Genomic DNA, 20,130 nt, shown 5'->3' with positions numbered 1-20,130 from the left:
GTAATTACTCTATAGAGTAATAAATAAGTTACAAGATTGTGAGCAACTGCAACGTGACCTCGAAAATGTTGGGAGATGGACAGTAGGCAATGGTATGTTGATAAACGGGGTTAAAAGTCAGGTTGTGAGTTTCACAAATAGGAAAAGTCCTCTCAGTTTTAATTACTGCGTTGATGGGGTGAAAGTTCCTTTTGGGGATCATTGTAAGTATCTAGGTGTTAATATAAGGAAAGATCTCCATTGGGGTAATCACATAAATGGGATTGTAAATAAAGGGTACAGATCTCTGCACATGGTTATGAGGGTGTTTAGGGGTTGTAGTAAGGATGTAAAGGAGAAAGGAGAGGGCATAGAAGTTTCTGGTAAGACCACAACTAGAGTATGGTTCCAGTGTATGGGACCCTCACCAGGATTACCTGATTTAAGAACTGGAAAAATCCAAAGAAAAGCAGCTCGATTTGTTCTGGGTGATTTCCGACAAAAGAGTAGCGTTACAAAAATGTTGCAAAGTTTGGGCTGGGTAGAATTGAGAGAATGAAGGAGAGCTGCTCAACTAAGTGGTATGTTTTGCAAGTGATCAGCTTCATTTTCCGTATCAAATTCTAATCACAGAGATTTTCAATTATTGTAACTCTCTGTAAGTGGTGTGTTCCGAGCTGTCAGCGGAGAGATGGCGTGGAATGACATTAGTAGACGATTAAGTTTGAGTGGCGTTTATAAAAGTAGGAAAGATCACAATATGAAGATAAAGTTGGAATTCAAGAGGACAAACTGGGGCAAATATTGATTTATAGGAAGCGGAGTTAGGGCTTACCAAGGGAGATGTTCAATTATTTTCCAATTTCTTTGAAATCATTTAGGAAAAGGCTAGGAAAACAACAGATAGGGAATCTGCCACCTGGGCGACTGCCCTAAATGTAGATCAGTATTGATTGATTGATTGATTTACAAGCCTCTTCCAGTTTATCCTGTCCACCCACAGCTGATGTTCTACTTTTGGCCGTCAATTTACATCACATTTTGCAAAGTCTTTGAAAATTTGCTTGTCCCAACCATCGAGAGATCTCCCTCTGGGCCTCTTATCAACAACATTCTCAGCATTAAATGAAGTTTTCAGTTCCTCTGTCCACATTTTTTCTCTTTTTTTTTTTTTTTTTTTTTTTTTGTCCAGCGAGCAAGATTGAAGAGACTAGCTTGGACTGTCAATGCATGAGGTATCACTTGAGGGTACAAGTTGATTAGACCAAGTAAACACCGCAAATCATGAACTGTGTCAGGAAGTAGGCAGTCCATGAAAGCATTCTTTTTATCTGGCAAAGGACATGACTAATTTAGACATGAAGGAACGAAGAAATGGCACCTCTATTAACCCAAACAGGCATTGGCTAATACTGATACTGATGTTCACTAATTGAGGTGTCCGAAGAGCATATGAATATGTTTCTTGTGTTCATCTTCATTAGTGGAAGCAACCATAATATCGTCAATGCAGCAACAAAAAATCAAAATCGCACAGCAGTGAATCAACACATTTCAGGAATGACTGCACCGCATTTCGTAGACAAATGGGAGACGTAGAAATTCAAAGAGTGTGAAAGGATTAACCTCAACTGTAATTGGCATGTTATCAGGGTTCATCGGTACATGGTGATTTGCAAGCATAAGGTTCATTCATTAATATCCTAAAGGCAAGGCCATGTCGCTGCAACGACACTTGTCTCTCCTCAGCTGAGCGTTTCAGGTCAACATATTTTTTTCAAATTCAGCCTGTCCATCACAGAATCCAGATACTTCTTCCTCGGCCTTCCTCTTCCCTTCTTACCCAGAACTTTTTCTTCCAGCATAGTCGTGAGGAATGTATTGTGTCGAAGTGTGTGGCCAAGGAATTTGGTTTTCCCTTTTCTACAGCGTTGATCAATTCCCTTGTTTCATCTATTTCCTTAAGGACCCTATTGTTTGACTTTTTTCTCTGTCCAACTAATTTTCAGCATCCTCCTCCATATCCACATTTCCACTGCTTCCAGGCGTTTTATGTCCTCTTTTGCTAAGGCTCATGTTTTGCAACCATAGAACAAAACACTCCACACAATCATTTTGGCAAATTTTTTCCTAATTTTAATGTTAATGTTCCTTGTTACTGAAGGCTTGTTTATCTAGAGGAATCCTCCTCCTGATTTCTGTGGTGCACCTGTTGTCCTGAGTGATAATGCATCCCAAGTAGCAAAATTGTCTTACTTGGTGTACAGTTTAATCACCTAACTTAGTGTTCATTGGTATTTCCTCAGCTGATTACTTGACAACTAATACTTTCGTTAAGTTATGAATTTCATTATGGTCCATATTGACAATTGATCACTATCAAAGGGTAGGAAGGGTCCACCTATTCAATACTATTAGTTTGTATACTGTCTTATAACACTGGGACTATTTTCGATCCCATACATATTGGGTCATCTTCAGCCATGCTCCAATTGGAAGACAATAAGCACACATATAACCAATAATGATATAAACACTGATATGACAATTTATAGTCTTAATTTAAACCAATGATGAAGTCTGAATAACATATCTACAATTTAAACTAAATAACACATCAAGAGTGTTGTGGTTGATGGCGAACAATTTTGTCATTTCTGCAGCTGCTGTAGAATGGGGAAGGCGCATGATCCATATGAGTTTGACCAAGGCAGATTGCGATGGCCCGGAGGCTCGACATGAGGATTTCGGAAACTGCAGGACTTGTGATACATACATACATACATTATCATTATAGACTGTTATGCCTTTCAGCATTCAGCCTGCAAGCCTCTGTGAATTTACTAAACGTCGCCACAATACTCGATTTGCAACTAGTGTTGTGGCCTCATTTAGTTCTATACCTCTTATCTTTAAATCGTTAGAAACCGAGTCTAACCATCCTCGTCTTGGCCTCCCTCTACTTCTCTTACCCTACATAACAGAGTCCATTATTCTCCTAGGTAACCTATCCTCCTCCATTCGCCTCACATGACCCCACCACCAAAGCCGGTTTATACGTACAGCTTCATCCATCGAGTTCATTCCTAAATTAGCCTTTATCTCTTCATTCCGAGTACCCTCCTGCCATTGTTCCCACCTGTTTGTACCAGCAATCATTCTTGCTACTTTCATGTCTGTTACATCTAACTTGTGAATAAGATATCCTGAGTCCACCCAGCTTTCGTTCCCATAAAGCAAAGTTGGTCTGAAAACAGCCCAATGCAAAGATAGTTTCGTCTGGGAGCTGACTTCCTTCTTACAGAATACTGTTGATCGCAACTGCGAGCTCACTGCATTAGCTTTACGACACCTTGATTCAATCTCACTTACTATATTACCATCCTGGGAGAACACACAACCTAAATACTTGAAATTATAGACCTGTTCTAGCTTTGTATCACCAATCTGACATTCAATTCTGTTGAATGTCTTACCTACTGACATCAATTTAGTCTTCGAGAGGCTAATTTTCATACCATATTCATTGCACCTATTTTCAAGTTCCAAGATATTAGACTGCAGGCTTTCGGCACAGTCTGCCATTAAGACCAAGTCGTCAGCATAGGCCAAACTGCTTACTACATTTCCACCTAACTGAATCCCTCCCTGCCATTTTATACCTTTCAGCAGATGATCCATGTAAACTACGAACAGCAAAGGTGAAAGATTACAGCCTTGTCTAACTCCTGTACATACCCTGAACCAAAGAACTCATTCTACCATCAATTCTCACTGAAGCCCAATTGTCAACATAAATGCCTTTGATTGATTTTAATAATCTACCTTAATTCCATAGTCCCCCAGTGTGGCGAACATCTTTTCCCTCGGTACCCTGTCATATGCTTTCTCTAGATCTACGAAACATAAACACAACTGCCTATTCCTCTCGTAGCATTTTTCAATTACCTGGTGCATACTGAAAATCTGATCCTGACAGCCTCTCTGTGGTCTGAAACCACACTGGTTTTCATCCGACTTCCTCTCAACGACTGATCGCACCCTCCCTTCTAAGATGCCAGTGAATACTTTGCCTGGTATACTAATCAATGAGATACCTCGATAGTTGTTGCAATCCTTCCTGTTCCCTTGCTTATAGATAGGTGCAATTACTGCTTTTGTCCAATCTGAAGGTACCTTACCAACACTCCACGCTAATTTTACTATTCTATGAAGCCATTTCATCCCTGCCTTCCCACTATACTTCACCATTTCAGGTCTGATTTCATCTATTCCTGCTGCCTTATGACAATGGAGTTTATTTACCATCCTTTCCACTTCCTCAAGCATAATTTCACCAACATCATTTTCCTCCTCCCCATGAGCTTGGCTGTTTGCAACACCACCATGATGATTTCCTTTTACATTGAGAAGATGTTTGTGGGTTACTGTAGTAACGTCCTAGTTCGTGAACCATGGGCAACGGCTGAATGGCCTAGTAAGTGGTCCTGAGAGTCGGGATACCAGTTGCTATGGAATGGGAGTGGGCATCTCGGACATATTCTGAGTCGTGGCCCTCCTTGTGCTCAGGCGGCTAGGACTATACAATTCACCGGTGGTCCATAACCCGTTAGAGGAGAGATCCTCACTTGGACTATGTGCAAGTAGGGCAGCATCCTGCTTCATGAATTTACCGAGCTCAGAACACTTTAAGCAAGCCTCGGACCTATGGGAGTAATGGAGTCCCAGTCCCATTTGACAGGCGAGGGACTCCTTGGAAACTTGTGATACAAATTATTATGATTTTATTAAATACCACCTATTCAATACATAATAAATGAATGAGGACTTACATCCTTATTAAATTGTTAACATGGTACATGTTTCGCTCCTTTTTGTGAGCATCATCAGGCAATTAACATTTATCCAAGGTTTAATAAGATCGTGAACATATTCTATTGAGCTGAAATATGCTTTGTAAGCATGAGTGACAAATCTTATAATATTTTACAGATCATGTAACAATAAAAGTTATGTCTTTAAATTAAAACACATTTGTCTAAAATCTTAGTATTAGTATTAAAACCTAAATGACAAAATTGAAATAAAGAACCCCCTTTTAGTACAATTACCGAAATTAATACAAATGCTTAAATCTGATACAAATAAATTCTATAATCATTTTAATCTGACAAAAGTTAGTAGCTTATTGATGCAAATAAACTCAACTCCCCCCCTTACTACTCCTAGGCAGCCCCCTCCACCATCTACTGTAGCTATCAATGCAAAAACACAAGTTCATTCACACTCACTCATATAATACAAGGAGCGCAAACGGAACAAGTTGTTGTCACGAGGTTGTAACACTAGACAATTATGCAGCAGAAGGAAACGTAAGTGATAATTCTTTCAATAAGAAGTTTATACAGAATTATAGTGAAAGCCTTAAATATATTTTTTATTTTATTACAGATGTATCAACAGGCTCAATTCAGAAACTTACGGTGTTCATTAAAATTCTACTTCACATTAGAACGTTTTCATTTTACTAACAAGTTAATTCAAAAACAAGATTGATGTATTGACAATATTGGATTTTTTTTTCGCTACTTCCTTTATGTCGCACCGACACAGATATGTCTTATGGCGACGATGGGATAGGAAAGGCCTAGGAATGGGATGGAAGTGGCCGTGGCCTTAATTAAGGTACAGCCCCAGCATTTGCCTGGTGTGAAAATGGGAAACCACGGAAAACCATCTTCAGGGCTACCGAAGTGGGGTTCAAACCCACTATCTCCCAATTACTGGACACTGGCTGCACTTAAGCGACTGCAGCTATCGAGCTGGGTAATATTGGATTTATGCCAATACATATTGTACTAGTGTTACTCTAGTAACATCGAGAATAAGACAATGGTTCACAATATAGGCAGTTATTAACTTCATAAAATTGTTAATATATAACGAAGCTTCATGGACAATTACACAAGTCAAGAAATTCTATATCAACATAATTAGCCAGATATGAAATCGTTCTTAAAATGTTTTTTTAAACCATGTTTTAGATGTTCAACAGATTAGTTTCGGCCATAAGTTTAAAGGACAATGTTAATACTAAGATTTTAGACAAATGTGATTTAACTTAAAGACATAACTTTTATTGTTACATGATCTGTAAAATATTATAAGATTTGTCACTCATGCTTACAAAGCATATTTTAGCTCAATAGAATATGTTCACGATCTTATTAAACTTGGGTAAATGTAATTGGCTGATGATGCTCACAAAAAGGAGCGAAACACATACCATGTTAACAATTTAATAAGGACGTAAGTCCTCATTAATTTATTATGTATTGAATAGGTGGCATTTAATTAAATTATAATAATTTGTACCACAAGTCCTGCAATTTCCAAAATGCTCATGCCGAGCCTCCGGGCCATCACAATCTGCCCTCGGTCAAATTCAGATAGATCACGCGCCTTCCCCATTCTACACACAGACAGCACACTCAATGATACTATGTGCACCATGCGTGTGTCTGACTAGCAGTCATTCCTCATCAGGTTTTAGTTCCAACTGATCAAATAATTCTCCTAAACATATATTCCAGGCTATAATAAAGTCTGTTTCCAAACTTCAAATAAAGAGACAACAAATAACACTAGTGATGAGAGTAAATAACTGCACATTTTCTGAAAACACTATTACACCTTCTATATAGAGGGTGTGTAAATGGTGGTGGTGGTGGTGGTGGTGGTGAAAGGAGTGAAAGTGTAGGTAATAAAACAATAAGGAATAAAAAATAATAATTCACTGGAAAAGGAACAAAATGGAAGAGTTTCATTGTTATAATATTACTCAAATCTAAGCTGAGGGAATATGAGTGAAAATGAATTTTTAGTTCTCGGCAAACAAGACACTCACCAGTAGCTACTAGTCGCATAGCCAATCTATCCATGCCCTAACTGAATACTACCAAAAACAAGACCAAATAAAATGACTTACTCTTCTGGATAATTCTCTGAACAGGTGACATGTAGATCTATCTGAGCATGAACTTCTTGAAGACCACTACTACCTTGCTGTGGTTTGAGGGTAATAGCAAGGTCAAGAGGCCTCCAAACATTCCAGGCAATCTCCTCGCGTAAATCTTGCAGTTGCTGAGCATATATAGACTAAAACAAATAACATATTATTACAAATAAAAAACTGACTGTTTTATTGGTCTAATGTAATCTACGATAACCCACACACATGCAAACACAAAATTATACCTGACAAAGAATGTTAGCACTTCACCAATTAGTGACCATTTATAAAAGTATCTTATTCACACAGTGTGTTTCCAGCTAGCTTGTATTTACCTGGCATGTGCGATTCTTTTTTAAACCCTACTGACAGGTTTCGCACGTTCCAGTGACTTCACCCAACAAATCCACATGGAGAGGTTCGAACACACAAACTTTGGCTATCACAATGCATGATGACAATATACTTGGTTGAACTCCATACAAGAATGACAACTTATTCAGTCAATACATATGACCGCTCCACACAATGAACTACTGAACACATATCAGTCCCTATCTCACCGTAAGATAGCTCCTCAATTGTAAACACGTAGGCTGAGTGGACCTCGAGCCAACCCTCAGATCCAGGTAGAAATCCCCGACCTGGACGGGAATCAAACGCGGGGCCTCTGGGTAAAAGGCAGGCACGCTACCCCTATACCACGGGGCCAGCTTTCTCACAATGACTCCTCAGCAATAACAATCAAAATGGGCAACTTCAGCATTACATACTGTATATTTAAAAGTCACCAAATGCATCATGATCATGGCCTGATAGTTTCCTGCCAACCGCCTCACATCCAGCAATCATCATCGGAGTTTTCAACAGTCATCATACCAACTGGGGATGCAGACAGGATAATTCACATGGTACTGAAGTGATCAACTGGGCCGAAGCACAAAATTTGCACCTCGTGTATGATCCTAAAGAGTTTTTTTTTGCTTCACGTCGCACCGACGCAGATACGTCTTATGGCTACGATGGCATAGGAAAGGCCTAGGAAGTGGAAGGAAGCGGCCGTGGCCTTAATTAAGGTACAGCCCCGGCATTTGCCTGGTGTGAAAATGGGAAACCACGGAAAACCATCTTCAGGGCTGCCGACAGTGGGGCTCGAACCTACTATCTCCCGATTACTGGATACTGGCCACACTTAAGCAACTGCAGCTATCGAGCTCGGTGATCCTAAAGATAAATGCACATTCCGCTTAGCCAGATGGAAATGTGAAAAAATCCAGACTTGAACTCTGTCACGACTGATGATGCAGGATTACCTCTACCGACCACCAGGTACATTGTTGATAACTTTCCACACAGTCAACATCGGCCCATCATCCTAGAAGTAGAAATGTAGAAAACAATCATTGAAAATTCACCACACCCACGATGGAATTTTTCCAAAGCCGACTGGGACAAATTTTCTCAAAACTTGGACAGTAATATCTGATGGATCACTCGCACCCTGGTAACTACCGTAAGTTCATGAGGATGGTAATCTGAACGGCCAGAAAAACACATACCCAGAGACATTAAGAAACAATACATACCTTGTTGGAGCGACACTAGTGAGCTTCTGTATCAAGAATTTCTAGACTGGTTGGACAGAAGTTGCAGATGATCTCATTACCAGTCTGGATAAGGACATAAGGGAAAGAAAGATTAAAATGGTTGAGGAGTTAGACTTTAAGGATTCAAGTAAAAAACACCTGGAGCCTTCTAAAGAAACTAGGAGGCCATTCCCACAAACCACAAGCACCTCACGAAGTCAAACCAGACAGAATAGCAGACCGAATCATTCAGATGTGCAGGGCTAAATCAGACAAAGCACACTCCAAAGCAATCAGGAGAGGCCTGCAAAAACTACGAAAATCATGCTCCTCTATACCAGAACTAGCATCACCATTCACCATAGATGAAGTCACAATAGCCCTTCAAAGCTGCAAAATGGGAAAGGCACCAGACTTTGACAACATCCATAATGAGTTGCTCGTTCACTGTTGTAAAAATGCTAGGAAATGTCTCGCTGACTTCTTTTCATCTATCCAATGCAAAGGACACCTGTCACCGGAGTTCAAGAGATGAAAGGAGAGGGTGTAAAACTGTCTGGTAAGACCCCAATTAGAGTATGGTTCCAGGGTATGAGATCCACACCACGTTTACTTGACGCAAGAAAGCTTTCCAAATGAAAACAACACGATTTGTACTGGGTGATTTCCAACAGAAGAGTAGTGTTACAAAAATCTTGCAAACTTTGCGCTGGGAAGATTAGGCAACAAGGAGATGAGCTACTCGACTAACGAGGGAACGGTACGAAGTCGGACGGCGAATTTCGATTTAATTTTTACATATTCGTGAAGGTCTTTTTAAGCTGAAACAGGTAGTGCAAGTCTAATTTTTCGCTGGTCTTTTTTAAGGGGGCATTTGGGGGCTCAAAGTTGACGGTGCGCGCCCTGAATTGTACAGTACATGCTGGCACGCGTCAGCGCTCACGGCCAGCGGCTGCCCTGCCTCGCCTTCCCTCTCCACTCCTTCAGTTCTCCTCTGTCCCCTACCACATACGGCTGCCAACAGTTGTGTATATGAGACGGCGAGTCCTATTCTATTCGGTCAAGTTCTCCACGACTCATGGCTATTCCACATACAGGAGATCGCATTGGATTCTTTACTTTGTTATGGCCGCTTGCAACATTATTGCAGCTCTTATTAACGCCTACGGTGTTAATATTCAGGAAGCTACAGGGCTTTCTGATGAAGAGCAAATCATGTATACACAAATAAGTATAACGTTTGATGCAATTTTGGAGGGGAAATGCGAATTTATTCAGGAGGAAGAAGCCGTTTGCGTTGATTCAGAAGACGAAGATGGCAATGAGGAGGGGACAACAACACCGAAAAAACGCAAACACGGAGATGAGTTTAACGAAGATAACAAGTCTTGTGATGGCCGAGGAAGATTCTGTAAGTCAGTGGAAGATTGTGATTCAGAATCATTGTTGAACATGTATCAAAAAATAAAGGAACGAGGACCTATGAATGCCGTACGGAAGTATAAGAAGACTCGGAGACAAATTTATGGAATCGTCAACCACGTTGAACACAATGGAGAAATTAGGAAATGTGCGATGCTTCGAGCTTATGTGAAAGAAGTGTTCACCAAGGCAAAGATGCGTTGGAATGGCGTATGGCTTTCAGTGCCGGGAGTGTCCGAAGACATGTTCGGCTCGCCAGGTGCAGGTCTTTTGATTTGACTCCCGTAGGCGACCTGCGCGTCGTGATGAGGATGAAATGATGATGAAGACGACACATACACCCAGCCCCCGTGCCAGAGAAATTAACCAATGATGGTTAAAATTCACGACCATGCCACGAATCGAACCCGGGACCCCTATGACCAAAGGCCAGCACGCTAACCATTTAGCCATGGAGCCGGACAAGGATGCGTTATTTATAAGTCACAGTTCTTTTGCCCCAAACACTCTCTCCAAAGCGAGTCATACTTGACAAACCTTAAAGGGCGTTTGAAAATTCGGTTCCGAAAAGTAGCCAAACTAGTCAGTAAAACGTTTAAAACAGGCGAAGAAGTACGACACAAAGTGGCTAAAAAGTTTGTTACATTCATTAATGAATTGCAAGAAAAGAAAGAGATCCCGGAAGCCAATATCTGGATATCGGACCAGTCCGGATTTGAGTACGAAATGGCAACACAGAGAAGTTATGATTTTCGTGGTGTGAAAGATGTTCTTGCTACGCTTGTTTGCCGCAATAGTTTTACGCACTCCCACACAGTGCAATATCACATTTCTAAAGACGGAGAAATGGGACACTTGTTCTTGGTCGTTTTCCAAGAAATTAATGGAAAGTTTGGACCTAGAGTACAAGAAAGTATCAAAGCCTACATGGATGCCTTTAAATATGTCGTAATTGATTGTTCATCTTCCGGGAAAATGAGGAAAAGGCATGTACGTGACTGGTTTCAAAACGTTTTCCATCCGCAATTACAGGAAGACGGAAGAAATCTTCTTCTCATAGATTCATTCAGTAGCCAGGGCAAAAATGCACAACTTGTATCCCTGACGAACAAACCTGTACAAATTGAATACATACAGAAAGGAACTACGAACTTTGCCAGCCGTGTGATCTTGGACTCTTCCGACAACTAAAATGTTTAGTCCGTCGAATGGAAAACATTTGCCGGGTAAGGAATTTACACGGCCAGTCAAAATTAAAACCCAAAAACAGACTTTTCATTTTATCTAATCAAATACTAGCGCATAACCAATTACAAGCTGATTGTTTTGTACCAATGCTGAAATATGCTTGGAAAGCGGGTGGCTATTCCATTACTGACAATATACCACAATTTCATTCTGTCTCACAAGCGAATTTTCATGATTTAACTGATAAAATGCTGGAAATGATTGTACCAATTTTTCGTTTATAAGGTGCGCACATTGTTGTCTTGTGTTTTGTTATTCACATTTTGTGTTAGATTTTCACTACCATGCCATGAACAATGGTCCAATGCCAGACTGTGTTAGAATAAAGTCATTTATTGAACACTTGGATTGTCATGATGATGCAGATGATATTTGATTATGTATTATTTGTATGTTAAGTAGTGATTCGTAAACATCCAAGTGTCTGATGCACACATTAATATAAGAGTATAGTAGATCTTGTAAATTACTTCTTTACATTTCATAGAAACTTCTCTGTTCCACACCAGGTTCCTTACATTCTGGTAAAACGTATTTCCCGCTTGTACCCTTCTGCTGATCTCCTTATCCAACCTTGCATTATTTCACTTCCCAAATATTTGAAGTATTCAACAAGCTCAAGGTTCTGTCCCCTGATACTAACGATTCCTTTTCCTTCTCATTCTCCTCTTGTCATCACCACTGTTTTGCTCTTCTCCACACTGATTTTCATACCCTATTCCTCAATACTGTCATTTAAAGCCTCTAGTTGGATTTGCACTTTGTATTGTTAACTCCCTTGATCACTACGTCATCCACAAACAACAATATTTTCATATCCCCCCTCCATATCTTGCCTTTATCTTTTTAAGAATTTCATCCATAACCATTATAAACATAAGTGGAGACAACACACTTCCCTGTCTATACCCAGTTTGGTTTCCAAACCAATTTGTTCTCCCTACTGAAGTCTGAAAACAATGAAACAATTGCATTGCTTTCACTAGTTCCCTCGGTTGCTTTTCACAACTTTTCTCTATTAACACTATCAAATGCCTTCTCCACATCATGGAATACCATCACCAGATCTTTTCCATATTCCCACTGTTTTTCCATCAGTAATCTCATGGTAAATATAGGGTCTACTATCATTGACCTGCCCTGTCAAAATCCATATTACTCTTCTATCCACACTTCCTCTCATCCTCCTTTCTTTTATTCTCTCCAACATTTTGGCTTTTTGTGACAACAGTGTAATTCCTCGATAACTGTCACATACCCTCCTGTCACCTTTGTTAAATATGGTTTTATTACACCTTTACATCAATCATCAGGTTCTTGCTAATTTCCTCCATATACACCATAACAGCCCATATAACCAATGTAAACTAATAGGTCCTGCTACCTTTATCATTTCCATGCATTTCATCCATCCTTACTGCTTTTCCTGTTTTCACTTATTTAACAGTCATATCCACCTGTGCCATTGCAATATCACTCTCCATTTCTGGATCATCCTCATTTATCACTACACACTCTTCTGCATCATTTCTCACATTCTAGAATTTATCAAAATAGTCCTTCCACCACTTCTTTATCTTCTCTGGGTCTGTTACTACATTACCACTTTCTTCCTTCACTTGTTTTGAGTACATTTTTTTATTTTCTCTTATATTATTTATCAATCCATACAACATCCTTTTTCCACCATTTACATCCCTTTCCAACTCCTGTGTGAATTTCTCCCAACATCTTTTCCTCATTTACCACTTTTTTACACTTACTTTCAATTTCCTGATACTTAATCTTACTTCCTTTTTTCCTATCTCTATTCCATTCTTGCCAACTTTCTTCTTTTGTTTATTAACCTCCTTCGCCTTTTCATTTCACCAATGTGTCTCCTTTTCCTTCACTCTAGCCGATGCTCTGCCACAAATCTTCTCTCTACAGCTTACAAATGTGTTGTTCAATTTGGTCCATTCTTCTACACTTTCTATTTCTGATACAGGGATGTACTGTTTTAATTCCTCCTGAAATTTATCCTGTGTTCTTTTATTTTTTAATTTCCAGACTTTTATTTTCTTCTGTCTTATTCTTTAACTCTCACAATTTTACCTATTTTCAATTTTGCTACCACTACTCTGTGGTCTCCATCAAATGCCTCACCTGGTAGTGCTGTTACATCCATGAACAGTTTACGATTTATTTTCTCAACAAAAAAAAATAATCAACTGTTTTTTTTCCTTTCAACCCAGCCATATCTAGTGATCTTTCGACTATTGTTCTTTCTAAACCAAGTGTTACCCACAATCATTCCACTTCTCTCACAAAAATCAATCAACTTATCTCCTTCACTGTTTCTTTCTCCATATCTAGACTGACCAATCACTTCTTCTTTATCAATTCTGCCAACCTGCGCATTGGGGTCTCCACGACTATCACTTGGTGATTACTTCCTTGAGTGTCTCCAAGAATTCCTCTACATTTTCCTCACTGTTTCCAGTTTGGGATGCATAAACTTGGATGAAACCTTTCGGTCCTTCTTCCGTCCTCAGTCGTACTCTGATTATTCTATCACTAATGTAGTCTACGCTATCCATATTTTCATCTGGGATTTTGTTAATCACTTCTACTCCATTCTTTGCCTCAACTCCGCCACTCCAGTATAGGTGTATCCTCTACTCACCCCCTTCACTCTGGAACTATCATACGCAGGGGCATCACTCCCTTGACAGGGCTGCCTCCAAAGAGGGTCCCTATCTGCTACCTACATTATAATACGATTTGTGATATTAGAGTAAATAAAGCTGATTATAGTTACAGTAGCCTATATGTAAGCCTAAAATATGTCATGACCTCACTCAGTCCCATCATTACAATATTCTCCCTCTCCACAAAATCAATCAACTCCTCTGATTTCCCCATCAGGGTCATAACATTTATTACTCCCACCTTCATAATATTAACCACTGGTTGCCCACTTGCTCCCCCAGCACAAGAAATGTGCGTCGCTTTTAGCAGGGTACGCCCTAAACTTTTCCGAGGCTGATAATTACCGCCACTAATTTAAGCTATTGTTACAATGGGGTCGCCACTCCCAAAGGCATTTTAGAGCTCTTTCAGCAATTATTCAGGCTACCTCTTACATGGGGAAGACGCCTTTGCAGCGACTGCTAACATGCGAAACAAAACACTGCTGATGAATAGTGTACTCATACAATTCCCTGAATACTGAGCTGCCTCTTCCGCAATGTTCACCGTGCTGAAGTCCATCTTCTCCACTGTAGATTCCATTGAGGTCTTCGCTCGTAACCCTGAGCTGGGACCCTTATCCGATACTACACACCAGGTCAGTGCGCTCTGGAACTATCATACGCAGGGGCACCACTCCCTTGACTGGGCTGCCTCCAAAGAGGGTCCCTATCTGCTACCTACATTATAATACGATTCGTGATATTAGAGTAAATAAAGCTGATTATAGTTACAGTAGCCTATATGTAAGCCTAAAATATGTCATGCGTTCATTTATTGTTTTCTTAATTTTTTAAATTTAGAAACTGCCTTCCAATGAAGGTAGCCAGTAAGACTCAGAATACAATCCTAAATTTGTTAAAGAATAGTGCAAAATACATGCATACACACTTTATAGTTCTTCGTACCAAGAGGTCACTGCATGAAATGGGAGACTATCATATATTGTTACCCCTTCCTTTTGCAGCTATAAAAGTGGGGGAAAAGGGGGAGAGATCAATATGCGAGGAAATACGGTATTTTATTACGGCCTGTTTGCAGTATGAGTTCTGATCATGTCTATATTCTGAGTAACTCTCCCCTTTTCGAAAAGTCACGAAAAGATGATACCATGCTTGATCTGTGCCTGAAGGAATCAAGGCCCATCTAGGTTCTATTTTAAAAAGTGCGAAGTTAAACTCTTCCTTAGAACCTTCAGGTGATCGGAGAGCATTAAGTCTGTTATTCATTGTAAAGGTTTATGACTATTGTTATTATTTATTATTATCAAATTACAAATTAATTTCTTGTTACTGTGAAATTGATGAAAACAGAAGTAAAAAAAACACCCATGCTCTTTTCCTGTAATGGCTCATTCAACCCTAATGCCCTGTCGCATTTCCCCCCACCCCCACCCCCTGTGTACCATAACAAGTGGTAGCTGGCCGTGGTTTAGTAGGCCTGGCCAAACTGTAATGTGACCTTTTACTATTATTGTGTGTTCCCTGAAAACTGAATTGATAATTCTATTTGTTTCTTTTTCCAGTTCACCACGTTGACTTGACAAAATGTCCCCTGTCCTTCCTGTTTGAGGAAGGAGGAACTCCTCTTTGAGCTACTCACCAGACAAATTCAATCTGCTGGACCAGTGAATGCTGATGTTCCCTGCTAAAGGCAGCATTAAACCAACCTGACATTGTTCTAGTCATCATCATCATTTCCCGTTTCCAGCTTCCCGGGTCGGGTTGTGAATCAACGACCTCTGCCTGTCTGTCCACCACTCTTCTCCTTTTTTAAGTACATCTTCTGGTTTTACTACCCTCTTCTCTATGCATTCCCACACTGAATCTGTCACACTCTTCCAGTATTGGACAAAAATGCAGTGGGAGAAGAGTCTCTGTCCATTGTGACAACAAATATCACTGAACTTACTTTCGTTATTAGTTTTTGGGAAAGTAGTGATTATTCTCAAAATCAGTTAAAAAGGATTCAGGCAAAGATAATGCACTATCTTAATTGAATTTAGGGTGTACTGTCTGAAATTAACAGCTGATCAGCATAAAACAGCAGATTCTCTCTTGGCTAAAACTAATTTGTTATCTTCTAAAGTGAACTCTTTACTGACCAGTCCAAGTGGCATGGTTTTGAAGATCAAACTGAGATTCAAACCTCAATGATGCTGGGAGTGATCATGAAGTATAAAATTTGGAACGTAATTTTCATTTTGGTCAAACTGATCCTCTTCTGCCACAGATAATTCTGTTTTCACTCAGGGTTTTAGTAATCTACCTCATAGCCTTAATTTGTTACTAAAAGGTACTTAAAAATTATTGGCCAATTCTATGAATGATGTAATAGCATTCGTTCTTTTTGGCAGAGATTTGAGATCATGCATTGGCATTTGGATTCGGTCTAACGCAAACATTTCAGATTATCTACCATTATACAGTGAGTGTGTTAGCAGATAAGATCGTTAAAGCTATGTCAGATAAGAGTGTGCTAGATCAGTACATTCAATCTATTTCTCGTATGGCAAAATATTATTTTCGTGTACAGTGTCTTGATAAAAATCTTCATCCAATTTCATCCAAGACAAATCCTATGCAAGAGTTTTTGCTCTCAACAATTCCAAATTCCAAACTGTCTCTACTATTATAGAGGGTATTTCTGTAGTCTACCAATCTTATGTACGTTTTGCTTCCAGGCCACAGACCTCTGCTGAATTAAAGGCCATGTCAGTCTCATTTGAGGGTGTTAAATACGTCAACAGCTTATGAATTGCACCTGACCCTCCATCTTCACCCTCCCTCGCATAAAATACAAATTTGACTGACTTAGAAGATGAAAGTCTATTGCAGTTTGTAATAATATTTATCTTATAAGGCTTGTGTCAAGTGTGACCTATGGCTTGGCTTTCAGTGGATGTTCACATGATTGATTTCCATAGGATGGTGACAAATATGTTTTGCTGAACGGACCTTGTAGAACAGGAGATCTTATATCCAAAAATATTACAATGATGGATTAGTCTGTCAAGATTGTATTTTATCTCAAAATGCAAACACAATAGCTCAGACCCAATTTTTAAACAATTTTAAATGTATATACGTTTCTATCATAGGACTCATTAATGTAAGATTTTTTTTATTTATTGCAAAAATAGTGATGTCACACTTTATGCAAGTTTAACAAGTGGACTTTCGAATCAACAAATTCTAGTAGTTAAGACTGAGTAAATAACATTTTTATTCCGTAAATTGATAATACACTCATTGGTGTTTTAAAGTGTTCGTTTTAAGCATATAGGTTATATTCCTACAATATAAAATGTCAATTTTAGTTGTAATGGCTAAGCATGACCCTTAAAGGGTCAAAATCAGTACTGTGATACGTATTTAATGTACATATGATTTGAACCATATATTAATATCTACTGAACAGGTGGACCTTCCTTCAATTCTTATAATGTGACTGTTTCTCAATAGAGGTCATAATAAAATTCATATCCTATGATCACCTGATCATCTTTGGAATACATATCCCATTGTGCAATCTAATCCTAAGCCTGACCAAGGAGGCAATTCTGCCTCTGCTGAATGTTATAATTGTAGTTCTCTTCAGCATATTAGGAAATACTGTAATAGCTCTAAGTCTTCTAGTAGAGTATAATAATTCTGCCAGCTCATGACTAGGCCGTATGGCTAAGTCAGCGAGTTCTGTCTGACCCAGCCTTGGATAAATAAATGTATTGATATTTCGTCCGTTCAGAATGATCGTGTTTTCCAAGGTCATGAAGAATGCCTAAAATTTCAGCTAGTACTTGTGTGTCAGCCCTTTTTATTTCTGCTGAAATAAATAAGCATGTCAATGCCCTACTTAATTCCGGATGTGTTCTGTCACTTATTAGCGAGGATTGGCACTTCTGTACAAAAACTGCTAGTAAGTTTTCCGAGTGCTAGCCCTCGCCTCAAACGTGTATTTCCAATAATTTCACTAATCCATAAGTATTAATAATGTTATTTTGCTTTACGTCCCAAGAACTACTTTTGCGGTTTTCGGAATTTAGTCCCGCACAAGTTCTTTTACGTGGCACCTTCAAATACCACCGGACTGAGCCAGGATCGAACCTGCCAATTTGGGGTCAGAAGGCCAGCGCCTCAACCATCGAGCCACTCAGCCTGACAATCCTTAAGTATTAGGTTCAATCCTGATAAGGTCAGGATTCTTATGTTCACCTGGAAATTTTGGCTCTTCATAATTTAGAGAATTATAGTGGTGTGATTCTGGGTGCTAATTTCATGTCCCATGTCAGACCTACAAAACAGACTTTTGGATCAAATTTTGTCCTAATGAAACTACCCCCACATTTTTTTTCCAAGCAATTCTGCTTCATCGAATGTCTCACCTGCTCAGGATAAAATGTCCTTAGATCTTATAGATGATCAGGCTGATAAAATTCGAAGCCTATCCAGATGTGTTTTTGGAGAAATTAGGAAGCCACGGATGTCATAAAATACAAAACTGAAATAATGGATTCTATCCCAGTAAGGTTTCTGCCTTACCATCTTTCTCCTCCCAAAATGAAATTTTTAGGGAAAATCATCTATCACGTGATCATTGATTCAACCTTCTACTTCGGCCTATTCATCACCGATTTTTCTTCACAGTGGTTGGCTACCGTGCCTTAAATAAAAAGGTAATCCTTCAACCTGTGCGTCTACCAGATTTACATTCTGCTTTTTATAGTTTCGTAAGGCCTACTATCAGATTCCGTTAACTGATGAATCAAAACATCTTATCGCCTTAGCTACTGAATGGAACCTGTACAAGATCAATAGGGTTTCATTTGGATTGTCAAACGACGCTGCAGTTTTAACTACAGAGGTGGCCAAATTATTAGAAAATTATTGGAAAATAACATATTTGATTTTCTTGGGTCGCCTTACAAATAAAAATTAAACATGCATGTGCCTCGGTACTTTGTGTGCATCCCTTTGTTTTAAATAAGCATTTTCACCCTTTTGGGTATACTTTCAATGAGTGTTTGACAACTGTTTCTGATGTCATCGTCATGGTGCCAAATCTGTACTAAATTTTCAATCAACCCAATTTTTGTTGTAACAGTGGTTCTTTACAATAGCCCGCAAATTCTCAATGGGGTTGATGTCTGGGCTATTTTCGGGCCACAGAAGCATAGAAAAGTTTTTATCACTGAGGAATCGAGTCACTTCCTTGGCCGCGTGACAGGGTGCACCGTCATGCATGAAGACACAAGGATTTTCCCTAAACCAATCCCTTATCTGAGGTTAGAGATGCTTCTGAAGGACATTTATGTATTGGTCCTGCTTCATTGTACCCTCTACAATATATAATCTTCCGGTTCCATACACTGACATCACACTCCAGACCATAACCTTCGTTGCATGTTTTACTGCCTGTTGAACGCACTAGTGATGAAACTCTTCTTCTGGCCTCCTACGAATGTACTGACTCGTTTCTTCACTTACTTCAAATATCGATTCATCACTGAAGCAAATCTAGAAACAAATTTTCATTTTACTAGTGCGTTATCAACATTATTACAAGCTATAAAGGAACAATAATAATAACAATTTTATAAGTTTTTTATTTCCAGTGAACATTGTTAAACCTATGACAAAAGGAGTTAATTTTTGTATACCTATTATTTTGATGTTACATACCTCATTCCAGTCATCTATAGACCAATCTTGCAGGCCCTTTACCCATTCCAATCTCTTTTGCCATACCTGGAGTGATCTTTGCTTTTCTTCTGGGTTGTCTAGATTTCAATCTGCTATTGTACAGTGTTGTTCTTACAGTTCTAGCATATACATCTATGGCACTACTCTTCAAATAAATTCTTAAATCACTGCTAGTAGCTGAGCGATGCTTTCGTGGCATTGAAGTCAGTTCTCGTACACCTCTAGGGCTTAATTTACTCTTCCTACCACATTTTCCTTTTTATTGTGACTGGTAAACCTCGTCGTTTTCTTCCATTTTCATAAATCAACTAACAGTTTGTTTGTTTTTTTGTGAAATATTATGTCCTATTGCTATCTCCTGTTGTATGTAGTGTCCTTCAGCAAGCAATGTTTTTGCCACCCCAATTTTCCTTGGTGACATATCACTTTTCCTCCACAAAACCTTAAAATT

At 39.2% G+C, this 20,130-nt stretch overlaps 1 protein-coding gene across 1 annotated transcript in view; it reads right to left on the bottom strand.

Annotated features, from left to right (window-relative positions):
* Window positions 1-20,130, bottom strand: part of Gcn2 (eukaryotic translation initiation factor 2 alpha kinase Gcn2) — a 731,408-nt gene that overhangs the window by 678,063 nt on the left and 33,215 nt on the right. The window contains exon 2 of the mRNA XM_067140578.2: window positions 6,968-7,137. Coding sequence (XP_066996679.1) covers window positions 6,968-7,137 — 170 coding nt within the window. The remainder of the gene's footprint in view (window positions 1-6,967; window positions 7,138-20,130) is intronic.

The sequence above is a fragment of the Anabrus simplex genome, chromosome 2, assembly GCF_040414725.1.
Source record: "Anabrus simplex isolate iqAnaSimp1 chromosome 2, ASM4041472v1, whole genome shotgun sequence".
Classification (NCBI taxonomy): Eukaryota; Metazoa; Arthropoda; class Insecta; order Orthoptera; family Tettigoniidae; genus Anabrus; species Anabrus simplex.
Note: the sequence above shows the minus strand (reverse complement) of the source record. Positions and strands in the feature narration are given on the sequence as shown.